The following is a 13,206-nucleotide window of genomic DNA, read 5'->3' on the forward strand; positions in this document are numbered from 1 at the left end:
CCCTGTATTTCTCTTGGAAAAGAAATTTAGAGTTTCAGCTTTTCTCCTCTAAGTCTCATTTGTTTCTGATTTGAGAGTTCAGGCGAGATCCCAGCAGTCTGGCTTTCTGTTTGCTGAGATTTGTCAGGAACGGCCGGGGCTGGCGTTAGCGTGTGGTCATACTTGGTGGTCACAGAAGAGCCCTGTGTTGCCTGGAGCATTTTGGAGGTGGCTGTAGTTGTGTATGGCAGGGGGAGGGCAATGGAGTCAAATATTTTCCTCTGGAGGACTGCCAGTGGTCAAAGGCATGCCAGGTGTGCAGAGGCAAATGATATGAGGAGTGTTAGGTGATGAGGTGTAAGGCTTCTCTGATGTTTCTGCCAGCTGGAGATTGCCAAGTGGGGCAGGTGGTTCCTGGGGAGATGATTTAGATGGAGGTGGAGGGTATGTGGGTTGCTTGGCTCTTGTTCATGCTGCTGTAGGTGTGGGGAGGCAGGCTGTGGGGAGCTGAGCTTAGTGGGAGTCTCTTTTCTGGTGGCAAGTGATTTACCTGGGGAATGGTTTTGGTCGGCAGAGCTTCCCTTGGCAGGAGGAGCGGTTGCATGGCATAAGGAGGATGCTGAGCAGCTTTGTGTCCTTGCCTGTCCTTTCAGAATGTGTACAAGTCTGACCTTATGTGGCTGAGGGGCATTGGCTGGTCCCCGATGGGTTCACTGGACGATGAGAAGAACAAGAGGGCGAGCCTCATCCTGAGTGACAAGAAGTATCGGCAACACCCGGACACCATCAAATTCACGAGCCTTCCCGACTCAATGCCCATGGTTCTGGCGAAGCACAACTCTGAAATCATGAACCAAGTGAGCTTCCTTTGTGTTTTCAACCTGAGGGAGATAAGTGCATGGCCCAGGATGCTGGGCTCTCTCCTTCCAAGACCTGGGTTTCTTAAGGGGGATATCACATCCCCTTGCATAGGTCTTTGTTTTTGTTGTTTGTGATCAAATTCTCTTATGTGTGGTTGAAGCAGTGATTGGAGCAGTGTGGAAAAGAAAAGGGCGAAGCATTAGAACGTTTTGGGGCAAGAAGAGGCATCCCTGAGGCAGTGCAAAGTGGAGGCCCTTTGCTTCAGTTCCTTGATCTAGTTTGCCGTGTGCTTCCTTTGAGTCTGCTGCCATGTGCTTGCGTGCTCTTCTTTCACGTTGGACTTGTTTTTTCAGCGTGCGTACACGTCAGCCTGGGAGAAAGATAAAACCAGCGTTCACATTATGCCGGATACACCTGGTATTTTGCTGGCCCAGCAGAACAAAGTGAACTACAGTGAGGTGGGTGGTTGAGCTGGGGTTAAGTGTCCGTGTCTGGACACTGCTGTGGCCCGGGAAGCAGTGTTGTTTGAGGGGAGTGGTTATTTGTTTTCCAGAAACTGTACCGGCTTGCGATGGAGGAAGATAAGAAAAAGGGCTATGACATGCGGGCAGATGCCATTCCTATCACATCTGCTAAAGCTTCCAGAGACATTGCAAGTGACGTAAGTACGGCTGAGCCCTTGTTGGCGCACCCGGTTGGAGAGTTTCCGGGTGCTCGTAGTTGAATCCAGGGCTTGCAGTATTAGCCAAATGGAGGCAACACATCTCTTACCTGTCATAACCATTCAGCCAGTCCATAACTGCTTTGGTTCTGGAGGGTCTGGGTGTAGCTGTCCCTGTGTGTTATCGGTATGCAGTGTTGTGAGAGAATTTGCAGGTGGTGTGGGTAGAGTATGTACGGGATCTGTATGATGGACATATCCAAAGCAATGTCTGTGTGGGGCTTGTGGCAGCATCACCTCGTGCATCCGTCTGGACTTGCGAGGTGCAGTTCTGCCGCCAGTATGGCGAGTCTGCATGCCCCTGACGTTGCATTGACATGGTTGAGCTGATCAATGGGAACGAAAAATCAAACCAAGTTTTGTGAAATGGCTGGGCAGTTATGTTTTCTGTCAGGGGGTGGGTCGAATCACTGAAGGCCAGTCATTGCAGTGCCACAGAGTATCTTTTCAGGTCTCAGCTCTTGAAGATCCAAATTTACTCTCGCATACAATGTTCAGTAGTTAAAGGCTTCTTCCTGACCGGAAGGAGATGAGTTTGATCAGAGTCTTACCTGAGATTTCACGGAGAGGCAAGGGCAAGAGTGTTGCGACACTTGTCACTTCCTTGTCACTTTCCACCTCAGTGGCTGTAGGTCTGCAGCTCAGGGCACGTGCTGGGCTGGGAGGATAAGACTCCTGAGCACTGGGCAGGAGAGCCTGGAGCAATGGAGTGCGCCAGCTGCTGTGGGCTGTTGTGGGTGAGTACAGTCAGGACTGTGCAGGTGGTGGCCCAGGTTACCTGCTGGAGCAGTCTGTGGTTTTCCCTGACCTTTGCATCCCAGCTGTTGAGCAGGCCTGTCAGTGGGGATGCTTAGGTTGTATGGAGAGCCAGTCTTCCGGCACGCATGCCTGCTGGTTCCCGAGCTAGCCGGGTTGGAGTTCTCGTCTGGGCTTCATACGTCTCCTGTGGCCCAGTGTAGGCATGGCGTGGGATGGTAGTGTGTAGGACACAGCAAGTCTTATGAAGCGCTAAGTCACCTCTTCAGGTGGTGATCTTGAGAGACTCCATTAGCAAAGTGCTTGCTCAGAGGTGCTGCTAAAGAATAGTGTCAGAAGGGAGAAGAGCTGGCCTGAAACTGATAGAGCTTCTTTAATCCTGCAGTACAAGTACAAGGAAGGCTATCGCAAGCAGCTTGGCCACCACATAGGAGCCCGTAACATAGAGGATGATCCGAAGATGATGTGGTCAATGCACGTAGCCAAGATCCAGAGTGACAGGGAGTACAAGAAAGCCTTTGAGAAGACAAAGACGCACTTCAGTAGCCCAGTGGACATGCTGGGAATCGTGTTGGCCAAGAAATGTCAGGAGCTGGTCAGTGACATTGATTACAAGCACCCTCTGCATCGCTGGACCTGTCTGCCAGACCAGAACGACGTTGTACAAGCCAGGAAAGTGTATGACCTCCAGAGCGATGTAAGTTGTTCCTTGCTGGCCAAGTGAAAAACAGAAGTCTATGGTCAGTAGTATTCTTTTGTTGGAGTAGGTCCAGATGGGGAGCATAAGTGTAGGCTTATTTTGTGGGACCGAGACAGTGCGGTGTCTGTAAAATTGTGCCGAATCCTAGAATGGTTTGGGTTGGAAGGGACCTTAATGATCACCACTTTCCACATTTTCCACACTGCCAAGCGCCCTGCCACGGGCAGGGACGCTTCCTTGTAGACCAGGTTGCTCAAAGGCCCATCCAACCTGGCCTGGAACACTGTCAGGCGCAGGGCATCCGCAGGTTCTCCTGTCAACCTGTGCCAGCGCCTCACCACCCTCACAGGGAAGAATTGCTTCCTAATACCTAATCTAAACCTCTCCTCTGTCAGTTTAAAGCCATTCCCCCTGTATTTCTCTTGGAAAAGAAATTTAGAGTTTCAGCTTTTCTCCTCTGAGTCTCATTTGTTTCTGATTTGAGAGTTCAGGCGAGATCCCAGCAGTCCGGCTTTCTGTTTGCTGAGATTTGTCAGGAACGGCCAGGGCTGGCGTTAGTGTGTGGTCATACTTGATGGTCACAGAAGAGCCCTGTGCTGCCTGGAGCATTTTGGAGGTGGCTGTAGTTGTGTATGGCAGGGGGAGGGCAATGGAGTCAAATATTTTCCTCTGGAGGACTGCCAGTGGTCAAAGGCATGCCAGGTGTGCAGAGGCAAATGATATGAGGAGTGTTAGGTGATGAGGTGTAAGGCTTCTCTGATGTTTCTGCCAGCTGGAGATTGCCAAGTGGGGCAGGTGGTTCCTGGGGAGATGATTTAGATGGAGGTGGAGGGTATGTGGGTTGCTTGGCTCTTGTTCATGCTGCTGTAGGTGTGGGGAGGCAGGCTGTGGGGAGCTGAGCTTAGTGGGAGTCTCTTTTCTGGTGGCAAGTGATTTACCTGGGGAATGGTTTTGGTCGGCAGAGCTTCCCTTGGCAGGAGGAGTGGTTGCATGGCGTAAGGAGGATGCTGAGCAGCTTTGTGTCCTTGCCTGTCCTTTCAGAATGTGTACAAGTCTGACCTTATGTGGCTGAGGGGCATTGGCTGGTCCCCGATAGGTTCGCTGGACGATGAGAAGAACAAGAGGGCGAGCCTCATCCTGAGTGACAAGAAATATCGGCAACACCCGGACACCATCAAATTCACGAGCCTTCCCGACTCAATGCCCATGGTTCTGGCGAAGCACAACTCTGAAATCATGAACCAAGTGAGCTTCCTTTGTGTTTTCAACCTGAGGGAGATAAGTGCATGGCCCAGGATGCTGGGCTCTCTCCTTCCAAGGCCTGGGTTTCTAAAGGTGGATATCACATCCCCTTGCATAGGGCTTTGTTTTTGTTGTTTGTGATCAAATTCTCTTATGTGTGGTTGAAGCAGTGATTGGAGCAGTGTGGAAAAGAAAAGGGCGAAGCATTAGAATGTTTTGGGGCAAGAAGAGGCATCCCTGAGGCAGTGCAAAGTGGAGGCCCTTTGCTTCAGTTCCTTGATCTAGTTTGCCGTGTGCTTCCTTTGAGTCTGCTGCCATGTGCTTGCGTGCTCTTCTTTCACGTTGGACTTGGTTTTTTCAGCGTGCGTACACGTCAGCCTGGGAGAAAGATAAAACCAGCGTTCACATTATGCCGGATACACCTGGTATTTTGCTGGCCCAGCAGAACAAAGTGAACTACAGTGAGGTGGGTGGTTGAGCTGGGGTTAAGTGTCCATGTCAGGACACTGCTGTGGCCCGGGAAGCAGTGTTGTTTGAGGGGAGTGGTTATTTGTTTTCCAGAAACTGTACCGGCTTGCGATGGAGGAAGATAAGAAAAAGGGCTACGACATGCGGGCAGATGCCATTCCTATCACATCTGCTAAAGCTTCCAGAGACATTGCAAGCGATGTAAGTACGGTGGAGCCCTTGTTGGCACGCTCTTCTCAGTCTTACTTGACATTTCAGGAAGAGGCTCGGGAAAAAATTCATAGAATCCTATACTGGTTTCTGTTGGAATTACCTTAAAGATCATGTTATTGCAACCTCCCTGTCACAGGCAGGGATACCTCCCTTTAGACCACGTTGCTCCAAATCCTTTCCAAGCTAGTCTTCGACATTTTCAGGCATGGGGCAGCCGTAACTTCTCTGCATAACCTTTTCCACTGCCTCACTACTGTCATGGTGAAGACATTCTTCCTACTGGCTAATCTCAATCTACCCTCTTCCAGTTTAAAACCGTTATCCCCTGACCTGTCACTATATTCCCTTATAAAGAGTCCCTACCCATCTTTCCTGTAGTCCCTCTTTAGGTATTTAAAGTTTTTATAATGTGTTTCTAGAGCCTTTTCTTCCCCGGGCTGCATAACCCCAGGCCTCAACTAGTCTCCATAGGAGAGGTGCTCCGGCTCTTAGAGCATCTTTTTGGCCTCTTGTGGACTCACTTCAACAGGTCTATGCCTTTCCTATGCTTTGTGCCCCAGAGCTGAACTCAGTGTTTCAAGTGGGTTGTCATGAGGATGGAGCAGATAATATCTCCTCTGTTGACCTGCTGGCCAGACTTCTTATGATTCAGCCCAGAATATGATTGGCTTTCCGTGCTGATCAGTTTTTAATCCACCAATACCCCCAAGTCCTCGTCCACAGGGCTGCTTTCAGTCCACTTATAGGTCTGTGACCATGTCTGGGAGTGCCTTGACCCAGATACAGGCCCTTGCACTTGCCTTGCTGAAATTCATGAGGTTCACCTGGTCCCACCTCTCAAATGTGTCAAGGTCCTGCTGGATGGCATCTCTTCCCTCTGGAGTATCAATCGCACTACTCAGCCTGGTGTCATCCACAAGCTTGCTGAGGGTGCACTCAATCCCACTGTCCATGTTCCCAGCAATGCCATTATATAATACTGGTCCCAGTACAGACCCCTGAGGGACACAACTCATCACTGGTTTCTACCCAGACATCAAGCTATTGACCACAACTCTTCGAGTGTGACCATCAGGCCAATTCCTTATCTGCTGAGTGAGCCACCCATCAAATCCATTTACCTCCATTATGTTAATGACAATGTTGTGTGGGACAGTGGAGTTGAGTGAGACTCACACAAGTGGGACTCACACAAGTCCAGGTAGATGATGTCAGTTCTTCTTCCTTTATGCACTGATGTTGTACAATGCCACCACATTTCTCAGGTGTGATTTGCCCTTAGTGAAGCCATGTTTGGCATCACCAGTCAGCTCTATTTTCCATGTGCCTTAGCATAGTTTCCTGGAGGATCCTTCCCATGATCTTGCCAGGCACCAAGGTGAGACTGACTGGCCTGTATAGGTCCCCAGGCCTTTCTTTTTTCCGTTTTTACATATGGGGGTTATGTTTCCCCTTTTCCAGTCAGTGGGAACTTCACTGGACTGCCATGACTTCTCAAATATGATAGATAATGGCTTGGCCGCTTTATCTGCCAGTTCCCTCAGAACCCACAGATGTATCTCATTAGGTCCCATGGAGTTGTGCACCTTCAGGTTCTTTAGATGGTCTTGAACCTGATCTTCTCAGATGGTGAGCAGTACTTCATTCTCCCAGTCCTTGCTTTTGCCTTCCGCAACTTGGGTGGTGTGGCTGGAGCACTTGCTGGTGAAGACCGAGGCAAAAATATTGTTGAGTACCTCAACCTTCTCCATGTCAGTTGTAGCCAGGTCTCCCATTTTGCTCATCACAGGAGTACGGTTTCTTTCATCTTCCTTTGTTGTCCTATCTACCCAAACAAACCTTTCTTGGTATTTTTTACAACCCTAGCCAAGTTCAGCTCCAACAGTGCTTTAGCTTTCCTGATCCACTTCCTGCATGCCTGGGCCATATCTCTATAATTTCTTCAGGATGTATGTCCCTGCCTCCATTGCCGATGCATTTTAGTTTGGCTAAGATGACTTAGTCAAGCTTGCATTCTACTTCGCCTGCCTGACTTCCGAAATGTTGGGATGGAGAAATCTTGTGCCCCAAGAAAAATGTCTTTAAATACTTCCAGCTCTTTTATTCCTTTATTTCTGAGGAAAGTTTCCGCAGGTATCCCACTCACTAGCACCCTAACCAACTGAAAGTTTGCCTTTCTGAGATTTGGGGTACTGACTGTACTTTTTACTTGTCCAGTACCCTTCTTACTGAGAAATCTACGAGGGCACAATTGCTGCAGCCCGGGCTCCCTCCAATCTTGACCTCTTCGGTAAATTCTTCCACATTAGTGAGCAACAGCTCCAGCAGGGCCTCTCCTCTGGTCAGGACTCCATCATCTGTGGTAGGAAGTTGTCCTCGTCGCACTCCAGTAGTCTCCTGCACTGCTTGCTGTTTGCTGTGTGACTTTTCCAACACATGTCTGGGTGGTGAAAGTCCCCTGTCAGGATCAGGGACTCTGAGAGTGATGCTTCCTGCAGATGAAAAAAGAACTGTTCCTCAACCTCCTGTTCTTAATTGGGTAGCCTTTAGTAGACAGCATTCAAAAAGATGCATTTCTTTTCTTCGTCTCTAATTTTCCTCCAAAAGTTCTTGATATGTGCATTTTTGAAAAAGGATTGTGTTGCCCCTTGTCACTTTCCACCTCAGTGGCTGTAGGTCTGCAGCTCAGGGCACGTGCTGGGCTGGGAGGATAAGACTCCTGAGCACTGGGCAGGAGAGCCTGGAGCAGTGGAGTGCGCCAGCTGCTGTGGGCTGTTGTGGGTGAGTACAGTCAGGACTGTGCAGGTGGTGGCCCAGGTTACCTGCTGGAGCAGTCTGTGGTTTTCCCTGACCTTTGCATCCCAGCTGTTGAGCAGGCCTGTCAGTGGGGATGCTTAGGTTGTATGGAGAGCCAGTCTTCCGGCACGCATGCCTGCTGGTTCCCGAGCTAGCCGGGTTGGAGTTCTCGTCTGGGCTTCATACGTCTCCTGTGGCCCAGTGTAGGCATGGCGTGGGATGGTAGTGTGTAGGACACAGCAAGTCTTATGAAGCGCTAAGTCACCTCTTCAGGTGGTGATCTTGAGAGACTCCATTAGCAAAGTGCTTGCTCAGAGGTGCTGCTAAAGAATAGTGTCAGAAGGGAGAAGAGCTGGCCTGAAACTGATAGAGCTTCTTTAATCCTGCAGTACAAGTACAAGGAAGGCTATCGCAAGCAGCTTGGCCACCACATAGGAGCCCGTAACATAGAGGATGATCCGAAGATGATGTGGTCAATGCACGTAGCCAAGATCCAGAGTGACAGGGAGTACAAGAAAGCCTTTGAGAAGACAAAGACGCACTTCAGTAGCCCAGTGGACATGCTGGGAATCGTGTTGGCCAAGAAATGTCAGGAGCTGGTCAGTGACATTGATTACAAGCACCCTCTGCATCGCTGGACCTGTCTGCCAGACCAGAACGACGTTGTACAAGCCAGGAAAGTGTATGACCTCCAGAGCGATGTAAGTTGTTCCTTGCTGGCCAAGTGAAAAACAGAAGTCTATGGTCAGTAGTATTCTTTTGTTGGAGTAGGTCCAGATGGGGAGCATAAGTGTAGGCTTATTTTGTGGGACCGAGACAGTGCGGTGTCCGTAAAATTGTGCCGAATCCTAGAATGGTTTGGGTTGGAAGGGACCTTAATGATCACCACTTTCCACATTTTCCACACTGCCAAGCGCCCTGCCACGGGCAGGGACGCTTCCTTGTAGACCAGGTTGCTCAAAGGCCCATCCAACCTGGCCTGGAACACTGTCAGGCGCAGGGCATCCGCAGGTTCTCCTGTCAACCTGTGCCAGCGCCTCACCACCCTCACAGGGAAGAATTGCTTCCTAATACCTAATCTAAACCTCTCCTCTGTCAGTTTAAAGCCATTCCCCCTGTATTTCTCTTGGAAAAGAACTTTAGAATTTCAGCCTTTCTCCTCTGGGTCTCATTAGTTTCTGATTTGAGAGTTCAGGCAAGATCCCAGCAGTCTGGCTTTCTGTTTGCTGAGATTTGTCAGGAGTGGCCGGGGCTGGCGTTAGTGTGTGGTCATACTTGATGGTCACAGAAGAGCCCTGTGTTGCCTGGAGCATTTTGGAGGTGGCTGTAGTTGTGTATGGCAGGGGGAGGGCAATGGAGTCAAATATTTTCCTCTGGAGGACTGCCAGTGGTCAAAGGCATGCCAGGTGTGCAGAGGCAAATGATATGAGGAGTGTTAGGTGATGAGGTGTAAGGCTTCTCTGATGTTTCTGCCAGCTGGAGATTGCCAAGTGGGGCAGGTGGTTCCTGGGGAGATGATTTAGATGGAGGTGGAGGGTATGTGGGTTGCTTGGCTCTTGTTCATGCTGCTGTAGGTGTGGGGAGGCAGGCTGTGGGGAGCTGAGCTTAGTGGGAGTCCCTTTTCTGGTGGCAAGTGATTTACCTGGGGAATGTGTTTTGGTCGGCAGAGCTTCCCTTGGCAGGAGGAGTGGTTGCATGGCATAAGGAGGATGCTGAGCAGCTTTGTGTCCTTGCCTGTCCTTTCAGAATGTGTACAAGTCTGACCTTATGTGGCTGAGGGGCATTGGCTGGTCCCCGATGGGTTCACTGGACGATGAGAAGAACAAGAGGGCGAGCCTCATCCTGAGTGACAAGAAGTATCGGCAACACCCGGACACCATCAAATTCACGAGCCTTCCCGACTCAATGCCCATGGTTCTGGCGAAGCACAACTCTGAAATCATGAACCAAGTGAGCTTCCTTTGTGTTTTCAACCTGAGGGAGATAAGTGCATGGCCCAGGATGCTTGGCTCTCTCCTTCCAAGACCTGGGTTTCTTAAGGGGGATATCACATCCCCTTGCATAGGTCTTTGTTTTTGTTGTTTGTGATCAAATTCTCTTATGTGTGGTTGAAGCAGTGATTGGAGCAGTGTGGAAAAGAAAAGGGCGAAGCATTAGAACGTTTTGGGGCAAGAAGAGGCATCCCTGAGGCAGTGCAAAGTGGAGGCCCTTTGCTTCAGTTCCTTGATCTAGTTTGCCGTGTACTTCCTTTGAGTCTGCTGCCATGTGCTTGCGTGCTCTTCTTTCACGTTGGACTTGTTTTTTCAGCGTGCGTACACGTCAGCCTGGGAGAAAGATAAAACCAGCGTTCACATTATGCCGGATACACCTGGTATTTTGCTGGCCCAGCAGAACAAAGTGAACTACAGTGAGGTGGGTGGTTGAGCTGGGGTTAAGTGTCCGTGTCTGGACACACTGCTGTGGCCCAGGAAGCAGTGTTGTTTGAGGGGAGTGGTTATTTGTTTTCCAGAAACTGTACCGGCTTGCGATGGAGGAAGATAAGAAAAAGGGCTACGACATGCGGGCAGATGCCATTCCTATCACATCTGCTAAAGCTTCCAGAGACATTGCAAGCGATGTAAGTACGGCTGAGCCCTTGTTGGCGCACCCGGTTGGAGAGTTTCCGGGTGCTCGTAGTTGAATCCAGGGCTTGCAGTATTAGCCAAATGGAGGCAACACATCTCTTACCTGTCATAACCATTCAGCCAGTCCATAACTGCTTTGGTTCTGGAGGGTCTGGGTGTAGCTGTCCCTGTGTGTTATCGGTATGCAGTGTTGTGAGAGAATTTGCAGATGGTGTGGGTAGAGTATGTGCAGGATCTGTATGATGGACATATCCAAAGCAATGTCTGTGTGGGGCTTGTGGCAGCATCACCTCGTGCATCCGTCTGGACTTGCGAGGTGCAGTTCTGCCGCCAGTATGGCGAGTCTGCATGCCCCTGACGTTGCATTGACATGGTTGAGCTGATCAATGGGAACGAAAAATCAAACCAAGTTTTGTGAAATGGCTGGGCAGTTATGTTTTCTGTCAGGGGGTGGGTCGAATCACTGAAGGCCAGTCATTGCAGTGCCACAGAGTATCTTTTCAGGTCTCAGCTCTTGAAGATCCAAATTTACTCTCGCATACAATGTTCAGTAGTTAAAGGCTTCTTCCTGACCGGAAGGAGATGAGTTTGATCAGAGTCTTACCTGAGATTTCACGGAGAGGCAAGGGCAAGAGTGTTGCGACACTTGTCACTTCCTTGTCACTTTCCACCTCAGTGGCTGTAGGTCTGCAGCTCAGGGCACGTGCTGGGCTGGGAGGATAAGACTCCTGAGCACTGGGCAGGAGAGCCTGGAGCAGTGGAGTGCGCCAGCTGCTGTAGGCTGTTGTGGGTGAGTACAGTCAGGACTGTGCAGGTGGTGGCCCAGGTTACCTGCTGGAGCAGTCTGTGGTTTTCCCTGACCTTTGCATCCCAGCTGTTGAGCAGGCCTGTCAGTGGGGATGCTTAGGTTGTATGGAGAGCCAGTCTTCTGGCATGCATGCCTGCTGGTTCCCGAGCTAGCCGGGTTGGAGTTCTCGTCTGGGCTTCATACGTCTCCTGTGGCCCAGTGGGATGGAAGTGTGTAGGACACAGCAAGTCTTATGAGGCGCTAAGTCACCTCTTCAGGTGGTGATCTTGAGAGACTCCATTAGCAAAGTGCTTGCTCAGAGGTGCTGCTAAAGAATAGTGTCAGAAGGGAGAAGAGCTGGCCTGAAACTGATAGAGCTTCTTTAATCCTGCAGTACAAGTACAAGGAAGGCTATCGCAAGCAGCTTGGCCACCACATAGGAGCCCGTAACATAGAGGATGATCCGAAGATGATGTGGTCAATGCACGTAGCCAAGATCCAGAGTGACAGGGAGTACAAGAAAGCCTTTGAGAAGACAAAGACGCACTTCAGTAGCCCAGTGGACATGCTGGGAATCGTGTTGGCCAAGAAATGTCAGGAGCTGGTCAGTGACATTGATTACAAGCACCCTCTGCATCGCTGGACCTGTCTGCCAGACCAGAACGACGTTGTACAAGCCAGGAAAGTGTATGACCTCCAGAGCGATGTAAGTTGTTCCTTGCTGGCCAAGTGAAAAACAGAAGTCTATGGTCAGTAGTATTCTTTTGTTGGAGTAGGTCCAGATGGGGAGCATAAGTGTAGGCTTATTTTGTGGGACCGAGACAGTGCGGTGTCCGTAAAATTGTGCCGAATCCTAGAATGGTTTGGGTTGGAAGGGACCTTAATGATCACCACTTTCCACATTTTCCACACTGCCAACCACCCTGCCACGGGCAGGGACGCTTCCTTGTAGACCAGGTTGCTCAAAGGCCCATCCAACCTGGCCTGGAACACGGCCAGGCACAGGGCATCCGCAGGTTCTCCTGTCAACCTGTGCCAGTGCCTCACCACCCTCAAAGGGAAAAATTGCTTCCTAATATCTAATCTAAACCTCTCCTTTGTCGGTTTAAAGCCATTCCCCCTGTATTTCTCTTGGAAAAGAAATTTAGAGTTTCAGCCTTTCTCCTCTGGGTCTCATTAGTTTCTGATTTGAGAGTTCAGGCGAGATCCCAGCAGTCTGGCTTTCTGTTTGCTGAGATTTGTCAGGAGTGGCCGGGGCTGGCGTTAGTGTGTGGTCATACTTGGTGGTCACAGAAGAGCCCTGTGTTGCCTGGAGCATTTTGGAGGTGGCTGTAGTTGTGTATGGCAGGGGGAGGGCAATGGAGTCAAATATTTTCCTCTGGAGGACTGCCAGTGGTCAAAGGCATGCCAGGTGTGCAGAGGCAAATGATATGAGGAGTGTTAGGTGATGAGGTGTAAGGCTTCTCTGATGTTTCTGCCAGCTGGAGATTGCCAAGTGGGGCAGGTGGTTCCTGGGGAGATGATTTAGATGGAGGTGGAGGGTATGTGGGTTGCTTGGCTCTTGTTCATGCTGCTGTAGGTGTGGGGAGGCAGGCTGTGGGGAGCTGAGCTTAGTGGGAGTCCCTTTTCTGGTGGCAAGTGATTTACCTGGGGAATGTGTTTTGGTCGGCAGAGCTTCCCTTGGCAGGAGGAGTGGTTGCATGGCATAAGGAGGATGCTGAGCAGCTTTGTGTCCTTGCCTGTCCTTTCAGAATGTGTACAAGTCTGACCTTATGTGGCTGAGGGGCATTGGCTGGTCCCCGATGGGTTCACTGGACGATGAGAAGAACAAGAGGGCGAGCCTCATCCTGAGTGACAAGAAGTATCGGCAACACCCGGACACCATCAAATTCACGAGCCTTCCCGACTCAATGCCCATGGTTCTGGCGAAGCACAACTCTGAAATCATGAACCAAGTGAGCTTCCTTTGTGTTTTCAACCTGAGGGAGATAAGTGCATGGCCCAGGATGCTTGGCTCTCTCCTTCCAAGGCCTGGGTTTCTTAAGGGGGATATCACATC

At 50.3% G+C, this 13,206-nt stretch overlaps 1 protein-coding gene across 1 annotated transcript in view; it reads left to right on the forward strand.

The window, feature by feature from the left end:
- Positions 1-13,206, forward strand: part of NEB (nebulin) — a 128,701-nt gene that overhangs the window by 35,423 nt on the left and 80,072 nt on the right. Inside the window, exons 40-52 of the mRNA XM_030488081.1 lie at positions 633-836; positions 1,194-1,298; positions 1,394-1,501; positions 2,703-3,014; positions 4,059-4,262; positions 4,621-4,725; positions 4,821-4,928; positions 8,126-8,437; positions 9,483-9,686; positions 10,044-10,148; positions 10,246-10,353; positions 11,542-11,853; positions 12,899-13,102. Of these exons, the coding sequence (XP_030343941.1) occupies positions 633-836; positions 1,194-1,298; positions 1,394-1,501; positions 2,703-3,014; positions 4,059-4,262; positions 4,621-4,725; positions 4,821-4,928; positions 8,126-8,437; positions 9,483-9,686; positions 10,044-10,148; positions 10,246-10,353; positions 11,542-11,853; positions 12,899-13,102 (2,391 nt within the window). The remainder of the gene's footprint in view (positions 1-632; positions 837-1,193; positions 1,299-1,393; positions 1,502-2,702; positions 3,015-4,058; positions 4,263-4,620; positions 4,726-4,820; positions 4,929-8,125; positions 8,438-9,482; positions 9,687-10,043; positions 10,149-10,245; positions 10,354-11,541; positions 11,854-12,898; positions 13,103-13,206) is intronic.

The sequence above is a fragment of the Strigops habroptila genome, chromosome 5 (genome assembly GCF_004027225.2).
Source record: "Strigops habroptila isolate Jane chromosome 5, bStrHab1.2.pri, whole genome shotgun sequence".
Lineage (NCBI taxonomy): Eukaryota > Metazoa > Chordata > Aves > Psittaciformes > Psittacidae > Strigops > Strigops habroptila.